The 20,966-nt window shown below is 45.3% G+C and overlaps 1 protein-coding gene and 2 pseudogenes across 1 annotated transcript; 2 read left to right on the top strand and 1 right to left on the bottom strand.

Annotated features, from left to right (window-relative positions):
* Window positions 1–767: 767 nt before the first annotated feature.
* Window positions 768–2,862, top strand: LOC147970938 (uncharacterized; annotated as a pseudogene).
* A 465-nt stretch (window positions 2,863–3,327) lies between these two features.
* LOC147970937 (isoamylase SU1, chloroplastic-like) lies at window positions 3,328–6,387 on the bottom strand. The gene is made up of 3 exons (XM_087522722.1): window positions 6,206–6,387; window positions 6,030–6,103; window positions 3,328–5,832 (listed from the first exon to the last, which is right to left on the bottom strand). Exons 1-3 carry the CDS (start codon window positions 6,305–6,307, stop codon window positions 5,694–5,696), a joined length of 315 nt encoding a protein of 104 aa, XP_087378848.1. The 5' UTR covers window positions 6,308–6,387; the 3' UTR covers window positions 3,328–5,693.
* A 932-nt stretch (window positions 6,388–7,319) lies between these two features.
* On the top strand, window positions 7,320–8,600 carry LOC147970936 (uncharacterized; annotated as a pseudogene).
* The last annotated feature ends 12,366 nt before the right edge of the window (window positions 8,601–20,966 follow it).

Here is a 20,966-nt window from a genome sequence, read left to right as displayed (position 1 = left end):
GGCTAGGTATGGCCCTCCTTACAACCATGAAATCAATAGCCAACATGCGTATAGAAAACAGATCAAAGAAAAGCTAAGATGTGTACTCTAAAAAAGAAAATCCCATTTAGACTTGACCCACACCCAGCTTTTCCTGGCCTGTTGCATCTCTAGGTCCAGATACATGCAGTTATAACGCTAGCCTCGTCCCTATCACACTCACAGACCTTATAGACTCAACCTAATTCTGTATTTTACGAAAGCTAAAATAAAAGAGAACAATAAAAGAAAACAGAAAGCAGAAAAAAACAAATAAATGGAAAAAGGGAAAAGGAAAAGGGATCTCCCCCTGCACCCTGGGCCTCACCAGCCCAACAGGCCAAGCTGGCCCGGCCTCCCCCTCTATCATCTCCCTTCCTGCACACTGTTCCTCCGACCGAGCCCCCTCCCCCCTCCCCTCGTCCCCGCCGGACCAGGCGCGACGCCCGGCGCCGCCACGTTGACGACGAGAGGATAAGATGCCCCCGCCTCCTCGGTCCTCTCCCCCTGCTCCACCCACTCCCACTCGTCCCCTCGCCCCCTCTAAGGCCTCTTCTCCCTCCCCCCTCCGCCTCGCCGGCCGCGGCCACCGCCGTCAACCCAGTCTCCCCCTACTCAGCGACGCCAGCAAGAGTCATCCACGCCTGTGACAACAAAGGTAATTCACCACCCAGGTTCATTGATCCTTCATTCTCTACTTTCTCCTCACCTCAATTTCTCTCTTCTAGCTCAGATCCAACAAATCACGCATGGACGACATGGACATTGGAGCTGTATGTGACGAGGGATCTTTAGCCTCGGCATTATCAAGGACAACAACACCTGAACCCAGGGTAACATTCTGAATCCCTATTGTAACTCATTTCTCAGGGGAAGAGGTTCATGTGAATAGTGCAAATATTTTCCGTGAAACAACCATCCTCCAAGAAAACAAACTATATCTGCATATATACATCACGTATCTTCATGTTGTATACCTTTCGGAAGTGGGAGGCCACTTGATCACACTTAACCCACAAATTTTTACTGGCTCGTTGGCTATCACCCACCTAACCCTGTTGGCATTAAGTGATATGTGGTGGGACGCCCATTATCAGTCCCACCTGCAGCCTGTGGAAAAGATCATGCGGCCTTGTGCCTGGATATGCACGAGTGAAAATACTGCAGTCTGTGTGAAGCAAGTACCTAATCACACGCTTCATTCCAAGCCCCTGTCCACTTATATTAAGTGTTTGTGATAAACCTGACTAATACCATCCAAACATGATGCCGACAGTGGTCGAGCAACTATTCGTGTAGCCCTGGATATACAAACGAGCAAATCGGAACAAAATTGGTGCTTTAGTTCCGCATCCCTCCCAGCTCCCACATTGCTGATTGGTTTCTAGCGTGTGCACACAAAATGTCTCCCCTTTTACAGTTACCACTTCGATAGGTTACACACAGTTCATTATCCCTGAGTAATTTGCTCCTAAAGATTTCAGATTTCAAAATGTGCCACTTTAATATCTGTTATGCGGCCTCTATTACACATAATTTGGTCCTAGAGATGTCAGGTTTCACAATCTGCCATCTTAATGTCTGATGTTCAGCCTCTGTTACACATGATTGAGCTTTTGCCCTTGTGTCTTCGATTTTTCTTTCACAGGTTCTTAGTGTTGAAAGCATTATTGTTCTACATTTTAGCCGTACTAGTCATGCCACTCTTTTTTTCCTTACTCTATAGCTAAAGCATTAGTGAGAATGTTTAGGCTGAATTTTCACTTTGTAGCACTTATTCCATGTGAGGCACATAACATATTTATGTCATCCGGAAATAATAGTGTCATCTCAACTTCTATAGAAGAATCAAGCAGACATAGCTACTGATTTTTGATGTCACCATAAATAATATGGACATTTGTTCTCTATCCTGATTGTGCTGAGTTGCTATCGATTTATTAGTTGTAGTGACAAAAGAAACTTGAAAGGGTGAATTTTTCCAATCCATGCTGTGCTTCCAACTTAGAAGACTGGAAAAAAATATAATTCTCTTTGACCTCTCTTTCACTAATCCTTTAGGAAATGTTTGAAATACTTCTTCCATATTCAGATGCAATACATATAGTCAGTGACACGCTTTTGAATTCATCTAGACAGTTCATCATAGAAAATATAGTGCATTATATTTTGCGTTATATATGCATTTAGAATACATCATTACTATATTATCAATCATTCTTACTGGTTTCTAATCATGATATTTGGCATACCATTACTTTTCCTCTACAGGAAGATGACTACCTGATAGTAATTCCTTGTGCCCACATATTTGACCTTATGCTAAAAGCTTTGAAGTTATCCCCTGCAAGTTACTATCACAAGATATGTCCGGGCGGCAAGAATCGTGGGACGGTTACTTTCAATTCTTCCTTGCAATTGCTTGATGGTTTGCTTGTTCCGACCTCAATATCGGGTGCAATTTTAGATGGCTATGAAGATGCAGAAGCTATCACAGCTATTAGGTACATGGAAAATGCATACGACAGAGAAATGAGAGACTACCACTACACCCATGTCAAGAGGCTAGAAAATGAAGTCAAGCATCTGGTCAGATGGTTAGTAGCAGCGAACAAGACAATCAAGAAGCTACGCAAAGGGTGGTACTACACCGTCAGATATATGAGTTAGTATCCTACTCAAATACAAAACACAACGACTGCTCGACACTTGAAAGGGCATCATAACACCAAAGGGGTTATGAAAGCATCACTTGCAAGCATTGAAAAACTGACACAAAGGCTGCCGTGTATTGGTACGAAGTCTGAACAGCGCCTGGAGACTACAAGAGATAGCTTTTGGTAAACTTCCATGTGCTCTAGATGCACCATCAACAACAATACATGCCTTCTGCGCGCATAGCCTGTCGCTTTAAGAACACCTAATTTGGCTCTATGATAGGATGAACCTTACCTGTGGTCTCCAACGATGCCATACGTTGCTTTTGTACAACCGCCGCCTATATTATAATCTATGTAACCCCAGGTGCTATTACTCATGGGCACCACATCCATCTACTAATCTCATGCACGATAGCATTGTAAATATTGTATGTACCAATCTGCCCTTAAATATACTAGTTGACTGCCCATGCGTTGCCACGGCTCCTTAAGCTTTTTTTCATCTCATAGTGTAGACATAATGCATGTCAAAAATCACACACACACACACACACACACACACATATATATATATAATATAGACATGTAATATTCCAGAAACAATAAATTTGACTTCGCTTGAAATGTATATTTTAATGGATGCTCGTGCGCGATGGTCCAGAACATTTGTAAATGCAATAAGCTCTTGCAATTTGTAGTTTAAGATTGCACCCAACCAATATCGATGATTTTTTTTTGCATCAGTTTTGAAACCACCACATATTCCTGCAATTTTTCTCCTCCAATACAAGTGCTTCCTTCTCAATCGCCCAGACATGAGCAAGACAAGGTATTGTCTTTATCCTCCCATGTTTTCATTCGTACCTCTCAAACTATCTCTACACAACCCCTCTCCTCCTCCGACCAACCCACGACCTCTAGAACCAAGCTCCCACCTCTGTCCTGCAGGTCCTTCCGGACGCTACTTGGACAAGAACAACTTTTCCAGTGCCTCCTCGATTGTCGATGGCACCAACTTCACCTACTTGGTCTCAACCAAGCTTGTCGGCACCACCATGACTGTGGTGCCTCCTTCTGTTGTTCATCTCCCCCCAAATAACTTATCCCCATGGCGCTTCTCAGATGGTGTTTACTTCTACAAAGTCTTATTATATCTGCACTGCATCAATATTCTGAAGTGGACATAAGATGTATGAATGGAATAACTCAAAGGTGTGGTAGGGATCGTCTTCTCCTTTCAATGTAAAATACAACCAAATTTGGCAAATTAACTCAGATGTACACCACCCGCCTTTTTTCAAATATAGACAAATCCATAGAACTCACATGAATGACAAATAAAACTCTCAAAGGCTTATTGTTGCAAATATCTAGGGAGAAGACCAGAGTAGGGGCATGGCGGACAATCAGAGTCGGAAAACTAACGGCTACAATAAAAGAAGACGAATAGATGATCACCAGAGTCTATTTGGCCCGCTCAGAACCTGGACTACCTAAAAAAGGCTAGCAGACTGATGGCTGGATGGTTTTGGCTTCATGCTCACCATGTAGGAATGATGTGTATATGTTTCTTTGTCTACAACATGAGTAGTCAATACACTGCTCAGTTTTGACACGTTCAGTGTTCATGTAGTTGACTCCAGTAAGAAACATACTTGAGTTACAATTTTAATTTTTAATATAAATGCACACCAATAATAGCATAGTACAACTAACTGACTACTTGGCACAAATCACATTTTCGGCACCGATACAAATCAAACCCAAGCTATAGCCTCATAATCAATCCCGGGCTCCAAGCTCACCCCTGAAGACCATGCCACCACTCATGCCAACGAGAGGTGGACGTAAGATTCAGAAGCAAGTAAAGCCTTTATGGCCTAGCAAAATGAATTAAGTTGGGAAGTGGATGACAAAGTTTAAAGCACAAAGAGAATTGATCATACCTTTGCCATCATATTAATTATTGAGCAGAACTTAATATGCTAGTAGTTTGAAAAAAATGAAGGTGTTGCTTATGCTTGATCTCACTCTAGAAGATACTACGCACCCTTCTAGCTCCCTTCGAAACGAACTGTTCAAACATTACATTACTCAAAAGGAGCAAATGTTTTATTCTCGAAAAGAGTGTATAACAAAATATTCTAACAATGCTAGGTATTGAACAAGTTCATGGCAATTATAATTGAATTGTTCAGCCTTATTACATCGCTTTTGTGACAACTGCACCTATAGTAAATATGATAACAAAATAGGAATGTGCATACTAATTGGTTAAGAATGTGCATGCCAATAAAGGCAGCTAAAATACTACAATGGGAAAAATATTGTTGAGCGCAAAAACTACTGCAAATTCATTCAAAAACACATGCAGGCTAACACGTCAAATACTTTTAGCAGAATAGTACTTGCCCAAAATTGAAAAGATGTGTGTTGTCCCCTTTCCCGAAACATATTTGCATCTCCCACAAGGAAAAAACCTCTGAAGGATATGGGAACGGTAAGAAGATGTCTCCATTCAAAACATGGGTTAGTCATAATAGGACACTTGTGTGATAGCCTATAATCTGAAGTGAAATCATTCATCGGATGTAAGTCAACTGCCTATATGAATGTGAAATATATCAAGGTCGATGCAGAGGAAATATTATAAAGTTAGAAACAACAACACCACCATTAGAGATCATGAGAAGCATGCCATGCATGAACAAACATGAGAGAAAACCACATTCTTTGACCTGTTGTTCCCTTTCTGTTTCGATCGTTCATGTGAATTAGAATCATCAATCAGCTCAGTAGGGCATGTCCACATGTACCTATGAAGTTAATCAGAGCGAAAAGATGGACACACATCACCTCTGTCCGGGAATTTTAGAGTGCAAGCACATTAGGAATTTGGAAGTTGGAAAAGAAAATCACAAATCCCAGTTATGCAGCTACGTCAGTTCCTTTACTGCATGTTTTAATCATGACTGTCTCACGCAATGTAATATAGTGGAAGACAGAATAAAAATGTTAAACAAGAGAGAGAGAGAGAAATGCACCAGATATATTCAGCAATTTAGGTAATACCGTGGTACACGAAAGATGGATCGCACCAGCCATTTGAAGCAAACAATCGTCACAATGTGCAGGAACACCATATTCCTCTTGGCTTGCAACGCAAAAAGCAGGGCTCCAGCATATTAATACAATTTCAAATGTGAACATCACAAAGCAAACAGAAAAGTATGCATATCATCAAAATACTATATGGATCCACTACAACATTGGAAGCAAAGAAGTACTGTCAGCAGTGAGGGGCCAAGATGCCATCAAACCTACACCTGTAAAGCATGTCATCCAGCTCACCTTTGACGAAGATATCCACAGATTCCCGCCTGATCCATCAAGGAATCAACGGGGATCTCCTTGGTCACCCTATTCTGCATCATTTATCCAAAATTCAACACAAAACTCAAATTGCAGACCAAAAAGGCACACAACAACACCCGAAGAGCTAAATTATACTCGGAAGCAAGACCCACAGCCTTGAGATTGTCATGCCTGAAGAGGCAGAGCGCGGAAGTAGTGACACAGTTGGAGTTGACCGCCAAATTGACACCGCATGTGAGCACGATGGCGCCCATCTTTGGGGCATTCCGGCAAGCACCCTGCCCACGCTGCCAAATGCGTACTTCTCCTCCTCCTCGACATCCACCATAGCTCGGACAACCCCGACCTCCCTCCCCGCCGTTGCATTCTCCCGCGCAACACCTCCTACCACATGACCGCTTCCATCGTGGTCTTCCATCTCCAGTGTTGGCGGGCTGCAGAGGAGATCGGGTTTCGGGCCTCCGCCATCACCGCCATCGCATGAGAGAGATGGCGGGGTGCAGCAGCGGCGGCGCTGGGATGTACCGCGGTGAAGCACGATGCAGTGGTGGAGATAGGGAGGGGGGAGATGGGCGATGGCGGCGGCCGTAGCGACCGTAGTGGATGTAGTAGGAAGGAGAGATGGAAAGGAAGGGGACGGAGTGGTTTGGGCTTGCGGGAGGGAGCGAGGAGGTGGAGAACGTGTGGGTTCTTTGGGCATTGAACATGCAGAGACGGGAACAATAGCGAGGGGTCGGGGTAGATTGGATCGTGGGACGGGTATTGGTGGGGTCATGGTTGTTTTATTTTCCTTTTTTTTTCTCGCTGCTTTTTCTGACGTAGGGTGGAAAGGAGCGATCGAGGCGGGGGGGGGGGGGAGCGAACGAGGTCGAACCATCACGACGTTCAATCCCCCTTTAATATAGTAGAGAGTTATGTTCACTCTCACAATACATGTCTTACTATCGCCCCTTGCGCTATCGGCGTACCGGGTCATCTAGTTAGACAAGTCCCGTGGATGCTCTCTAACACGCAAAAATCAAATGGAACTGACAACCATTAATTGCCTTGCCTCTCGCGGCAACCGTATCAAACCCGGAATCAATCATGAAGCGACCGCATTAATTGTCTTGCCTCTCACTGGAAACGACCCCTCCTTCTCCATTCTCCTCTTCGCTCCTCTCCTCTCCTGCCGCACTCCACGGCTGCACGCCTGCACACGTACAAGAGAAGCCCAAGCGTCAGGCCCCAAGTTGACTGGGCTCTCCCATCAGATCCAAGCCGAATATGTCATCGTCAATCAGAGGCGGAGGGGGAGGCGGCGCGGCTTTGGCCGGAGGGGACGTCGCTGGCATTCTGGACAAGGCCGAGGAGCTGGACCAGCTGCGGAAGGAGCAGGACGATGTGGCCACCGAGATCAATAAGATCCACAAGAATATCATCTCCTATAAGCAATTTGCTCGAGGCCCGTCTCCCTTTTCCATGCTATCATTTGTCTGGTTGTCATTTAGGTCGATTTGATACGGATTTTGAGCTCCTTCGTATTAGTTACTAACATTAGGGAATTTTGGTGGGATGTTCGACATGCTTAGGAAAAAAATATAATTCTCTTTGACCTCTCTTTCACTAATCTTTTATGAAATGTTTGAAATACTTCTTCCATATTCAGATGGAATACATATAGTCACTGACACGCTTTTGAATTCATATAGACAGTTCATCATAGAAAATATAGTGCACTATATTTTGCGTTATATATGCATTTAGAATACATCATTACTATTTTATCAATCATTCTTACTGGTTTCTAATCATGATATTTGGCATACCATTACTTTTCCTCTACAGGAAGATGTCTACCTGATAGTAATTCCTTATGCCCACATATTTGACCTTATGCTAAAAGCTTTGAAGTTACCCCCTGCAAGTTACTATCACAAGATATGTCCGGGCGGCAAGAATCGTGTGACGGTTACTTTCTATTCTTCCTTGCAATTGCTTGATGGTTTGCTTGTTCCGACCTCAATATCGGGTGCAATTTTAGATGGCTATGAAGATGCAGAAGCTATCGCAGCTATTAGGTACATGGAAAATGCATACGGCAGAGAAATGAGAGACTACCACTACACCCATGTCAAGAGGCTAGAAAATGAAGTCAAGCATCTGGTCAGATGGTTAGTAGCAATGAACAAGACAATCAAGAAGCTACACAAAGGGTGGTACTACGCCGTCAGATATATGAGTTAGTATCCTACTCAAATACAAAACACAACGACTGCTCGACAATTGAAAGGGCATCATAACACCAAAGGGGTTATGAAAGCATCACTTGCAAGCATTGAAAGTTGGCATCATAACAACTTTTCCAGTGCCTCCTCGATTGTCGATGGCAGCAACTTCACCTACTTGGTCTCAACCAAGCTTGTCGGCACCACCATGACTGTGGTGCCTCCTTCTGTTGTTCATCTCCCCCCAAATAACTTATCCCCGTGGCGCTTCTCCGATGGTGTTTACTTCTACAAAGTCTTATTATATCTGTACTGCATCAATATTCTGAAGTGGACATAAGATGTATGAATTGGAATAACTCAAAGGTGTGGTAGGGATCATCTTCTCCTTTCAATGTAAAATACAACCAAATTTGGAAAATTAACTCAGATGTACACCACCTGCCTTTTTTCAGATATAGACAAATCCATAGAACTCACATGAATGACAAATAAAACTCTCAAAGGCTTATTGTTGCAAATATCTAGGGAGAAGACCAGAGTAGGGGCATGGCGGACAATCAGAGTCGGAAAACTAACGTCTACAATAAAAGAAGACGAACAGATGATCACCAGAGTCTATTTGGCCCGCTCAGAACCTGGACTACCTAAAAAAGGCTAGCAAACTGATGGCTGGATGGTTTTGGCTTCATGCTCACCATGTAGGAATGATGTGTATATGTTTCTTTGTCTACAACATTATTTAGCCAATTTCTATGTCTACAATACTCTGCACGGAGCTAGTCTTGCTAATTGCTCTCACTTTCATATGTATCTAGACCGAGACTTAGAGTCATCTAGATCGGTGTCAAAAGCTTGCATTGACGTAACTCTTTATGATGAACTCTTTTATCACCTCCATAACTAAGAAATATTTCCTTAGTCCTCTAAGGATAATGTTGACCGCTGTCCAGTGATCTACTGTTAGATCACTATCGTACTCCCTTGCCAAAATCATGCTAAAGTATACAATAGGACTGGTACACAGCATGGCATACTTTATAGAACCTATGGCTTAGGCATAGGGAATGACTTTTCATTCTCTTTCTATTTTCTACCGTGGTCGGGTTTTGAGTCTTTACTCAACTTCACACCTTGCAACATAGGCAAGAACTCCTTATTTGACTGTCCCATTTTGAACTACTTCAAAATCTTGTCAAGGTATGTACTCATTGAAAAAAATATATCAAGCGTCTTGATCTATCTCTATAGATTTTTATGCTCAATATGTAAGTAGCTTCACCAAGGTCTTTTTTTGGAAAACTCCTTTCAAACACTCCTTTATGCTTTCCAGAAAAATTCTACATCATTTTCGATCAACAATATGTCATCCACATATACTTATCAGGAAGGCTGTAGCGCTCCCACTCACTTTCTTGTAAATACAGGCTTCACCGCAAGTCTGTATAAAACCATATGCTGTGATCACTTTATCAAAGCATATATTCCAACTCCGAGATGCTTGCACCAGTCCATAAATGGATCGCTGGAGCTTGCACACTTTGTTAGCACCTTTAGGATTGACAAAACCTTCTTGTTGCATCATATACAACTCTTCTTTAAGAAATCCATTAAGGAATGTTGTTTTGATATGCATTTGCCAGATTTCATAAAATGCGGCAACTACTAACATGATTCGGACATACTTTTAAGTGTCGATACATGAGAAAATCTCATCGTAGTCAACACCTTGAACTTGTCGAAAACCTTTTTGCGACAATTCGAGCTTTGTAGTTAGTAACACTACTATCAGCGTCCGTCTTCCTCTTGAAGATCCATTTATTCTCAATGGCTCGCCAATCATTGGGCAAGTCAATCAAAGTCCATAATTTGTTCTTTATACATGGATCCCATCTCAGATTTCATGGCTTTAAGCCATTTCACGGAGTCTAGGCTCATCATCGCTTCCTCATAGTTTGTAGGTTCGTCATGGTCTAGTAACATGACTTCCAGAAAGGATTACCGTACCACTCTGGTGCAGACCATACTCTGGTTGTCCTACGAGGTTCGGTAGTAACTTGATCTGATGTTTCATGATCATCATCATTAGCTTCCTCACTAATTGGCGTAGAAATCACTAGAACTAATTTCTGTGATGAACTACTTTCCAATTCGGGAGAAGGTACAATTACCTCATCAAGTTCTACATTCCTCCCACTCACTTCTTTCAAGAGAAACTTATTCTCTAGAAAGGATCCACTCTTAGCAACAAAGATCTTGCCTTTCGGATCTGTTGGGCCATTTTCTCGGCCAGCCGAATGAAAGCTCTCCTCGTCTTGAAAGATTTGCAGCCCAACAGGCCTGACAAAGCGACTTACTTGGCAAATCACAAAAAAACTGGGCTGTGGCTGTGGACCCAGCTGTCAGCCTCTCCACGTACAATACTCTTCCGACAGAAGTCGTTCCTTGACCACGTTGACCACGCCGCACGGAGAGCACCACGACGGTGGACGACGGCGAGGCCTAGGAAGGGGACGACGCGGAGCCGGGGAAGCCGCGGCAGTGGAAGCCCGCGCGGAGAGGAGTATGAGGGTTCACTGGTTCGGCTGCGCTGTGAGGCTGCCGTTGCCGCAGGGCCTAGCCAGCGGTGGGAATAGTAGGGGGCGGTGAGGCCTCTGCGGCAGCACAGCCATCCACGGGAGGCAGTAGCATGCAGCACGACCGGCGCTGCTTTGGGCGGCTGGAGCAAGAAGACCAGAGGTTGAAGAAGCACTACAGCCGTTGGATGGACATCGTATGGTCACTGGAGCTAGAATCGTTCATATTGACTAAGTTGACAAATCCCTTCGTCCCCGTCAACATAGTAGGCCCACAAGTCAGCCTCCCACCAAGGTGGGTCCCAGCTAGCCGAGGGAGTATTCATTTTTGTGCGTAATAAGGAGGCACTTCCGGTGGGTCCGGGCTGACAGCGGGGGGAACATTTTTTTCGTGAAGTACGGTGGCTCGTCCGGTGGGTCCCAACAATCAGGGGGAAACAATTTTTTTCGCAAAATACTGGTGGCCCGTCCGGTGGATCCCCGCTGTCAGGTGGAGGAATAATTATTTTCCGCGTAATAAGGAGGCACTTCCTTGCGGCTACCGTGGACCCAGTTGTTAGCCTCTCCATGTACAGTACTCTTCCGATGGAAGTCGGTCGTTGACAACATTGACCACGCCATGCCGAGAGCATCATGGCGGTGGACGATGGCGAGGCCTAGGAAGGGGACGACACGGAGCCAGGCAAGACACGGCAGTGGATGCCCACGCGGAGAGGAGTACGAGCGTTCACTGGTTCGGCTGCGGTGTGAGGCTGCCGTCGCCGCAGAATAACAGGGGGTGTGGGGGAGTGGAGGGATGGCCTGGCCAGTGGTGGGAGTATTATGGGGGCGGTGAGGCCTCCGCGGTAGCACAGCCGGCCACGGGAGGCAGGAGCAGGCGGCACGACCAGCGCTGCTTTGGGCGGCTGGAGCAAGAAGACCAGAGGTTGAAGAAGCACTATGGTCGTTGGATGGACATCATACGGTCACTGGAGTATTCACTAAGTTGACAAAGCCCTCCGTCCCCGTCAACTCAGTAGGCCCACAAGTCAGCCCAACAATATGGTGGGTCCCAGCTAGCAGGGGGGTATTCATTTTTTGGGCATAATAAGGAGGCACTTCCTTGCGTGCAAAGATATAGCTGGTGGGTCTGACTTGTCAGCGGGGGGAACGTTTTTTTTCGCGAAATACAGAGGCCCTTCCTGTGGGTCCTAGCTGTCAGGTGGAGGAATCATTATTTTGCGCGTAATAAGGAGGCATTTCCTTGCGTGCGGCCATGGACCCAGCTGTCAGCCTCTCCAAGTACAGTCCACTTCCGATGGATGTCGTTCATTGACCACGTTGACCAGGCCGCGCCGAGAGCACCAGGGCGGTGGACGACGACGAGGCCTAGGAAGGGAACAACACGGAGCCAGGGAATACTCAAAAGTTGTTTCCCACGCGGAGGAGTATGAGGGTTTACTGGTTCGTCTGCCGTCGCCGGAGAATAACAACATGTGTGGGTGAGTAGAGGGATGGCTAGGCCAACGATGGGAGTACGGTGGGGCCGTGAGGCCTGCGCGGCAGCATAGCCGGCCATGGGAGGAGGGAGCAAGCAGTCCCGCCGGTGCTTGGTTGAGCGACTGGAGCATGAAGAGCAGAGATTGAAGAAGCACGACGGCCGTTGGATGGACATCCAACAGTCACTGCTCTCGTGTGTTGACTAAGTTAACAGGGCGTTGCGTGTGCGTCAACCTTTTTTTTATAAAAGCATACGCGTCAACCTGTAGTAGGCGCACAAGTCAGCCTCAAATCTGTGGAAAACAGCATACAGCCCATCTGCCATTATTTCTAATAATGTACATCCCATTTGCTAATTCTTAAGAATTTTTTTGGGGCACATCTTCTTTTTGTTAGCATTACACCCCATATTGTGGCCACAGTTAAAAAGTATACGAAATTTTGCATATTTTGGTGCGGTCAATTGTTTTTAATCCAGAAATATCACTTCACATTCAAACTATTTTGAAAAATAATTTATATAAATATAAAATCCAAATAATTGTCCACGCATAAAAATCAATGGAATTTAAGATCTTGTAATGAAAAAAAATTAAAACTAATTCCCAGTTTGATGTGTTTTAAAAACGTACAGCCCATTTCTGGGTAAACCGAATGAAACTCTCCTCGTCTTGAAAGATTTGCAGCCCAGCAGGGACGATAAAGCAAGTAGGCCTTGTTTGGGTATTTCTTAAAAAAATAGAACTGGGCTAGCCATTTTCAGCAAGAAAAAAACACAACTGGGCTCATGATGTGGTAAACATAAATAAAACCCTGGCTAGACGGGCCACAGCCCCCGCAGAGCCCCATTGTTACCCTGATCCGTCGCTAAAACTAGTATAAATAACAACTGCTTGTTCCTAAAAAAATGTGCGACTTGCTGGGTCCCTGGTGTTAGCCGCTCGTAGTGTAATTCTCTCGTTTATTGACTACGTTGACAATGGCGTGAGCCCCAGATGTCCAACCATTAGGAGGAACCATATTTTTGGGCTTGTAATATAGAGGCACTTGCTTGCGTACTGCCATGACGCTGGTGGGTCCCTACTGTCATCCTCTCCATGTACAATCATCTCCTTGTTCCTCTCGGTTGTTGACGACGTTGACAACGCAAGAGGGCGGCGCACCGCGCACAGCGAGCGAACCAAGGCCGCAAGGCGGAGGACGATGGCGAGGCCTCGGACGGAACGAACATGAGCCGTTGAAGGTGCGCTGGTCTAGTCGCAGGTGGAGGGGAGTACGAGGGTTGACTGGTTCGGGTGCGGGTGCGTGTTGGGGCTGACGTCGCCCGAGAATAACAGGACGTGTGGGGGAATAGAGGGAGGGACTGGACAACGTTGGAGGGTACGTACGGTAGGGCGGTGGAGGCGCAGCCAGCCATGGGAGGCGGGAGCAGGCGGAGCCGACGGGGTGGTTTGGTTTGGGCGGCTGGAGGAAGAAGAAGACAAGAGATAGAAGATACACGACAGATGTTGGATGTCAATCCAACGGCTGGTAGGCAGAATCGTTTGTTGACTGGCTAGTAAGTCGACACCACCTTGGATAGGCTATTTCCTCGCGGGTCCCAAATGTCAGAATCCAAATCTGTCACGGTCATGCAGCCTTTACTATGAAAATTTATAGCCCATTTGATGTGCTAGTTCGAAATAAGTTTGTGGGTGCTGGTGGGGGCTAATCACTTGGCTTCTGTAATGCACAGTGAGCTCAAGCAGCGGGCGAGAGTGATGTTATTTCCCTTGGTTGGGATTTGTTACAATATTTCACTCTAAATTAAACGAATGGCAAGCCATTTGCCTTGTTTCAAAGAAAATATGACAGTCACAGCCGAGTTGAAAAGGGCAGGAACATCTAACTCCAGCTTACAAACTATACAAAAGCACGAGGGTTAATTGTTCATCAGGTTTACAAAAAAACCAGATTGAAAAGGGCAACAACATCTAACTCCAGCACTGTTTTCGGCAGTCACAGTCAAATGGATTGGTCAGGTCCATAGAATGAACATCCTGGGTCGTAAAATTTACTGGATTATGACCACAATATGTTGTAAATAGAAGCCCGACACGTTCAGAAGCTCTTTTGCCCACCTGAAACTCCTTTTTTTGCTCTTCGACATACCCATCAGTCAATTCAGTAAATATATGGGATTTTGAATTGATTTTACTATTTACTAGTGTGGATGGGCTGTTTTGTCTTGGGCCCAGGAAACAATTACTACTAGTACAGTGGAGACACTCTACAGCTACCTAGAAAAACAATTACTACTAGTACAGTGGAGACACTCTACCGCTTCTGGCTCCTCCTAGGTCATTGAAACGTCTCCCTCTACTGAATGCCGTTATACTTTTGTTCACCGACATGCGGGCCATGCATCGCGTGGGCCCAAATGCCATCCACCAAATTAGAAGGCAGTATGCAGGCGGAGAGTCACCCCGGTCATAGCGCGGCAGTAACGAGCCGTCGTATCACAAAACCCCACCTCCCCGCAGTCTAAGTTTGATGGACGAAGCAACCATCATTTCACTCTTCGCTGAATCCCCTTCATCTGCCACTGTTCTTCTCTCCGAACAAAGGGAAGGTAAGCGGATCCGTGATGTTGGTATATTTTCATTTAGAGGAAAAAAAGAACTTTTGCAAAGCAGTAACCGATCCTCACTCTCTTTTTTGTTTCATTGTCATTGCGATTGTGTTTTCCTTTCAGTGGTCTCCTAGTATTCGTTAGTTTCATGATGGACCAAGGAGAACCAGGCAAAGATCTGCTGATATTAGAGCAGACGCGGGAGGCTGATCCCCACGAGATAGAGAGCTCCAAGAAGATGGAGGCGACCACCGAGCCGACCCCAGATACGCTCACGGCCACTACTGAGATGGTCAACGCCCCATTTGAGGTTACAGCCCCTGTGGCACTGCAGGAGCAGTTTTCCCCCTTCGAGGATGTGTGCCCCCCCCGCCGCTGAGCTGCCCAAGGTGATTTCCTTCTTTGCCGATCTTGATTGTGGTTTTTCATCTAAGTGTGTGGTGATTTTTTTAGAAAAGGAAGTATGTGGTGATTAATAATGCAAAATTTTATTAGCTTCGATGCCATGCTATACATAGTGGTTTAAATAACTTGTGTTTCTTATACTGAAAAGTAATTCAGAATTTGTTTCTGTTTCAATTAGAGCCCTGATGCAGACAAGGATTGTGTGGTTGTACATGTCACTCGCTATGAGGCGGACGACCTGAATATACGCACTGGGAAAACAGAGTTCTTAGGCTGTTGGATCCTGGAAGCCATTTGCGGTTATACCAATGAAGAGTTGTATTCCAGCCTCACTGTTGTCACGCGTGTTGTCCAGGGTGTACTAAAGCACAAGAAGTTCAAAGCTACTCGTTCATTTATGAGGCATACTGTTCTTGTCAAGCTTACGCAGGAAGATGACGTGGCATGCCTCCACAAACAAGTTTATCAGTGGTAAGGCCACAAGGTTGTCTTCATGAAGGTTCACAGGATTGAGCTGCTGCGGGACGTCCTCGATGATGTTCATGGCAAGGTCCGTCTTGTGTATAGCCCAAATTAGATCGAGGCATGAAATAGTTGCCCCAGCTAGTGTTTAATAGTAGTTTGGATTGTGTCTAATTATCCGAACCTTGCCTGTTATCGACCCCTCTGGGGCTAGTACTCTATTTGAATCCGTCTATGGGAACTGCTGCTACTTTTGTGTGCCCGTGAATCATGTGAGAACCATCATAATAGTTGCCGAAACAGATGCGTCGTCACTAGTTTTTTCATGAATATGGCATGGTAAGACATAAGTTGTCACGGTTTATCATACGAGCAGTGTGTGTTCTGATGAAATAGAGCACTCGTTCAAGAACCGTGCGCCGACGTATACATAAGTACTTGTAAACACTGTTGGTGCTACCCCACTTGTAAGTAGTTGTTCAAAACACGACACATTGGCTCAGCTCGCTTCAACACTAGGCTATCGACCAGCTAACATTCAACAATTTGCTGTCTGACATATAAGCAACTATGTGTCTTGTTACAGTGGTTCATGCAGTTAATTGAGGCCACAATGTAATAAATTCCAAATGTTCACACGCTAGTCCAGTGCTCATGTGGAACACTCACATTAAACTCGTCTTCATAAAAAACTTGAAAAGCATAAGTTAAGCAATTTTATACATCTCAATGATTCATAGAACATAACAAACATATACTAGTTCACAGCAAAAGACAAAGTTGTGAGAAGGTTTACAAATCAGGAAAAAACAAGCAAGGCTTCTCTGAGCAAAGGGCCTCCCGGCAGGCTTAAATTTCCTGGAGTTCACTCTGGTTTTTTCTTGTTGCCACCATTCAGGGTTAGGTTCTCTCATTCCAGAATAACCAATTATAATTGTGGTCTCAGCTGGAATGCTGAACTGAACCATGCAGTGTACTGACCAGCTGAAATGCTTGTGCATTCCACTAAATTTAAGCACCGCTATTTGTAGAAATAAGCAGACCACAACGCCTCTTGTCCGCGCACCTGTCCAAAAAACCGCCGTGCAGCTGTGCCAGCTAGTCCTCGGTCCATGGATGAACTGGTAGAAAGTGCATTCCGGACTAGGATGCAGTTATTTTCGCTCGTCCTTGCACTGCAATCAGGAAGTAAAACGTATGAATCGGCTTCTTTTAGATTGCGTTGGTCATTCTACCTTAGTTACTACCAATGTAGGGATACCTTGAGGACGGGAGGTTAGACGATGGCAACGAGGGATAGCCATCTCATTTTGCGCAGTTGTACTAAAACTGAGGTGTGTGCTTTTGATTGCGCAGATAGAAACGATACGGAGACAGACATCCCGAAATGATATGGAGACAAACATCCCTGTTTGCGCAAATACGAAATACGGTTATTTAAACAGTGACAAATATTACTACTTTCCCCCGTTTCCTCTTAGAACCAAGTCCTAGATTCATGCTACAGCTTTCCCACTTTCTTCCCTGTTTGAACCAACGCTTTGAGTCGACTGTATGAACTAGCTTTACTTCTAATAATAGTAGAAGTCTAGGTGGCTTTGGAACAGCGGACGGAAGTAGAAAAGGATCCACACGAAGGGAGCTGGGGCAGTAGAGCAAGGAAGGTTTCGAAGGAATATATACCTGAGGGTCGTCGGCATGTGGCAAAGACGGCGTCGGGAGGCCGCATCTTGGCCACAATACCACAGGGAGGAAGAAGGGGTCGGAGGCCCTCCCGAGCCGGCGGTCTCTAGGAGAGAACGGCATGGCCGCCGATCGGGATGTGCGGGCAGCCGTTGGTCTCCTCCCTCGCCGCCGACGACAGCGTGAACGATGCACCTACACCCCTGCCCCGGTCGAGGTTGTCCGGCCGGATTTGTGACCAGCCGTGAGCCGAGAGAGAGTGTGGCCACCTATGTGTTGCTTAGATCTCGAGAGCATGAGAGAGTGAACGAGAGGAACCTTAGTAAAGCAAGCACTAAGGCTCCTGCTTTTATATATAGTGGAGTGATTTTGTTGTACCGGCTTCAAAAAAATGCGCTCCTACATGTACCCACGAGTGGGTGTGAGAGAACTAGTGCGTGCGTGCACCGCTTCTCTTCATGAGAGTACAATATATTATGCCCAAAGAACGTTCGCCGCAAGAGTAATAGTATAAGTGTGTGACGTGCGAGCTAAAATAAAATGTGCGTGCCGTCTTTTGTTTTTTAGAAGTTTTGAGGGTAGGGTGTGAAGAGCACATATGTGCGTGACGTCTACCTGCAGATAGAAGGTGGGTGTGACATGCGAGTCTGCGAGAGGACTCGGGAGAGTCGTGACTCATGAGGGTGCGTGTGCGTGAGAGAGAGGGGGGCACGTATCAATGCAATGCATGTGTCCGTAAATCATTATCCAACAAACGTTCGCCAAAAGCCTTTTCCTGACGAACGCCGTAAGAACCGTTAGATCGGCATCCGATAGTGTCAGTTTTGCCATGTCATTTAACAGAACAGCCACTCCTCCTACACACAAATCTTCCACGTGAGTGTTAGCAACTGCCGTATGCTCCCTCCGTTCCGAAATGCAGTGCATATAGCTTTATTGAAAATTCGAACCTCGCAAACTTTTACCGAGTTTTCGTGTACCAAATTGCACATGTAGAATACCATGTATATATCATTTCATTCATCTTCGAGAGGTAACTATAAAGATGGGCGAGGAGTCTACAAAGAAAGACCATCGTATCACCCGCAACAATTTCAAGCATCCTTTAGTGTTGAGGAATATCATAGGAACTATATATGATATGATTTTTATAGGATTTTTTCCTTTAGAGCCAATTGGTTCATAGGAATAGATTCATATACTCCACATTTCAAAGGAAATAAACATGATATCATTTCTATAGATTTAGAGCCACTTGGTTCATATGAATGGATTCCTATACTCCCTTAATTTCAAAGGAAAATAAACATTAGCGTATATTCAATAGAAAAGTTCCTATGATATGAACCAAATTACATCTCTTTTCTAATCCATCCTCATAGGAATTGAGATACATGTCATCTTTAGATTCAATAGAAAAGTTCCTATGATGTGAACCAAATGACATCTCTTTTCCAATCCCTACTCATAGGAATTGAGATGCTCCATGTCATATCTTTCCCTACAACTTCCATGTATACATCTTCTATTCCTAAATAGATAGTACAACCCACTAGTAGCTTTTTTCCAAAACATGCAACTATTGATGTGGAGCATCCTTCCATCATCCCCATGGACTCTACACCGACACATCAAGCCCCACGTGGACCTATAACAAGAGCTAGAGCACGTGCTTTGGAAACCGAGGTGAACTCCTTCCTACTTAGCTTGCATATGGATACGAATGGAGCATTGTTGCTACCTCACCAAGATACGCTATGTCTCATTAGGTACGAAGAGGAACACCACCAAGAGGCTTAGGAGCACCCCCAAGGAGAAGAGGAACCACCCCAAGGCCACGCGGACCAAGACAGAGTGCAACAGCAGGAAAACTAGAAGTCCCTGGTGACCCCGTGTGCACGGGCCCCCGAGACCCCGTGCCCACGGGCTATCCAGGAAGTTGGCGCTGGAGCACCCCGTGCGCACGGGCCTGTACCGTGCCCACGGGACCCCCGTGCGCACGGGCCTCCCAGGATGGACGACTGAGATCCCCAAACCGAGCTCCTCTTCATCTCTTTCGACCCCAAGACTATATAAACCGTACCTAGGGCTATGTTTAGGGTTAGCAAAGTATTAGATGAGATATTGGTGAGCTTTGCTCCTTTTACCTTCCCACTTGTGGAATCAAGGCCCCTTTGGGAAGAATCCTAGTGGATTTCAAGACCTCCTCTAGGAGAAGACTATCTTCAAGACCTCATCTCCTAGGAGTGGGAAGAACTTTACCATTGTATCTTTCCTTTGATTGTGTTTGTGACTTGTGGATCTTATGTTGCTATCCTAGTGGATGTGTAATTGGGGAATTGTTTGAGTGATTTCCTCTTTGTGTTCTTGAGAGTTTGCCCTTTGCCCCCTCCAAGTGTGAAAATATCCCCCTCCAGGATTTCATCCTATATCATTTTGGTATCATGAGCAAGGTTGATTCACATCTTGGAGTCCCATCCCCCCATTTGCTAGCTTAATTTTGTTGTTTTTCGTCCAAATTCGAAAATCCCCACAAAAATAGCCCAAAAAAATTTCTTGCAATTTTTTGGATCTTGTGAGATTTGGTTGTTTTGATCCACGAATTTGGAGTTTGGCAAGTGGATCTACCCATCTTCCTGCTTCCCCACCTTCCAAATCCTCGAAATTGTCCTTATCTTCAAAAATCCCCACGGATCCGGAGGTTGTCATCCGTTCCCAGCACACCCCGTGCACACGGGCCCTCGAGACCCCGTGCACACGGGACCCCGTGCACACAGGCCCCACTTACCCCGTGCGCACGGACCATCCAGGAACTTTCGGCCATCTTTTGTTTGCACCATTTTGCTTCCATACCAACACTCGTGTTCTTCCGCACTATTTCTCGTGGTTGTTTGAGTTTCGGACCGCGGTTTCTCTTGTGTCCTAAGGTGTTTCGGCTACTTAGGCGCATTTGGACATCATCATCGCCGTCACTCGATCATCTACTCGGACACCACACCGGCTTCAACAACTTCATTCTTACCGTACGATCGGACGGTAACCTCGACGACATCTCACCCTTGCTTTTGCATTGATAACCCGAGCCATTTCGCGTCGCTTACCCATCGAGACTAGCAAGTTGAGAATTGCCGGGCCACGCTATTGTGCACCATAGTCATCATGTTACCATCTTAGTGCCATAAGTCTCTCCCGTGCATATCTTACATACTTGTCTCATATCATACTTGGCTCTAGCTTAAAAAAACAAGAAAAGCTTTTAAGCAAAAGAGGAGCAACAAAAAGCTTGTAAGCAATAGCATCGAGCCATTTTTGCATATCATCTTTGACACCTCTTACGTAGCATAGTTGGGATTGAAGACGGCACGTTTCTCTTCTAGGTTGGTGCACATGCGTATCTAGCCCATTTGAGCAATCAAGCTAGCGTCTCTCTAGTATTCGCACAACAAGAGCAGTTTCCTTGGTTGCACATTTTGAGCTCACCCCTTGGTTG

The sequence above is a fragment of the Triticum urartu genome, chromosome 5A (assembly GCF_056163025.1).
Source record: "Triticum urartu cultivar PI428250 chromosome 5A, HENAU_Tu73, whole genome shotgun sequence".
Taxonomy (NCBI): Eukaryota; Viridiplantae; Streptophyta; class Magnoliopsida; order Poales; family Poaceae; genus Triticum; species Triticum urartu.
This window is presented reverse-complemented; position numbering and strand designations above follow the sequence as displayed.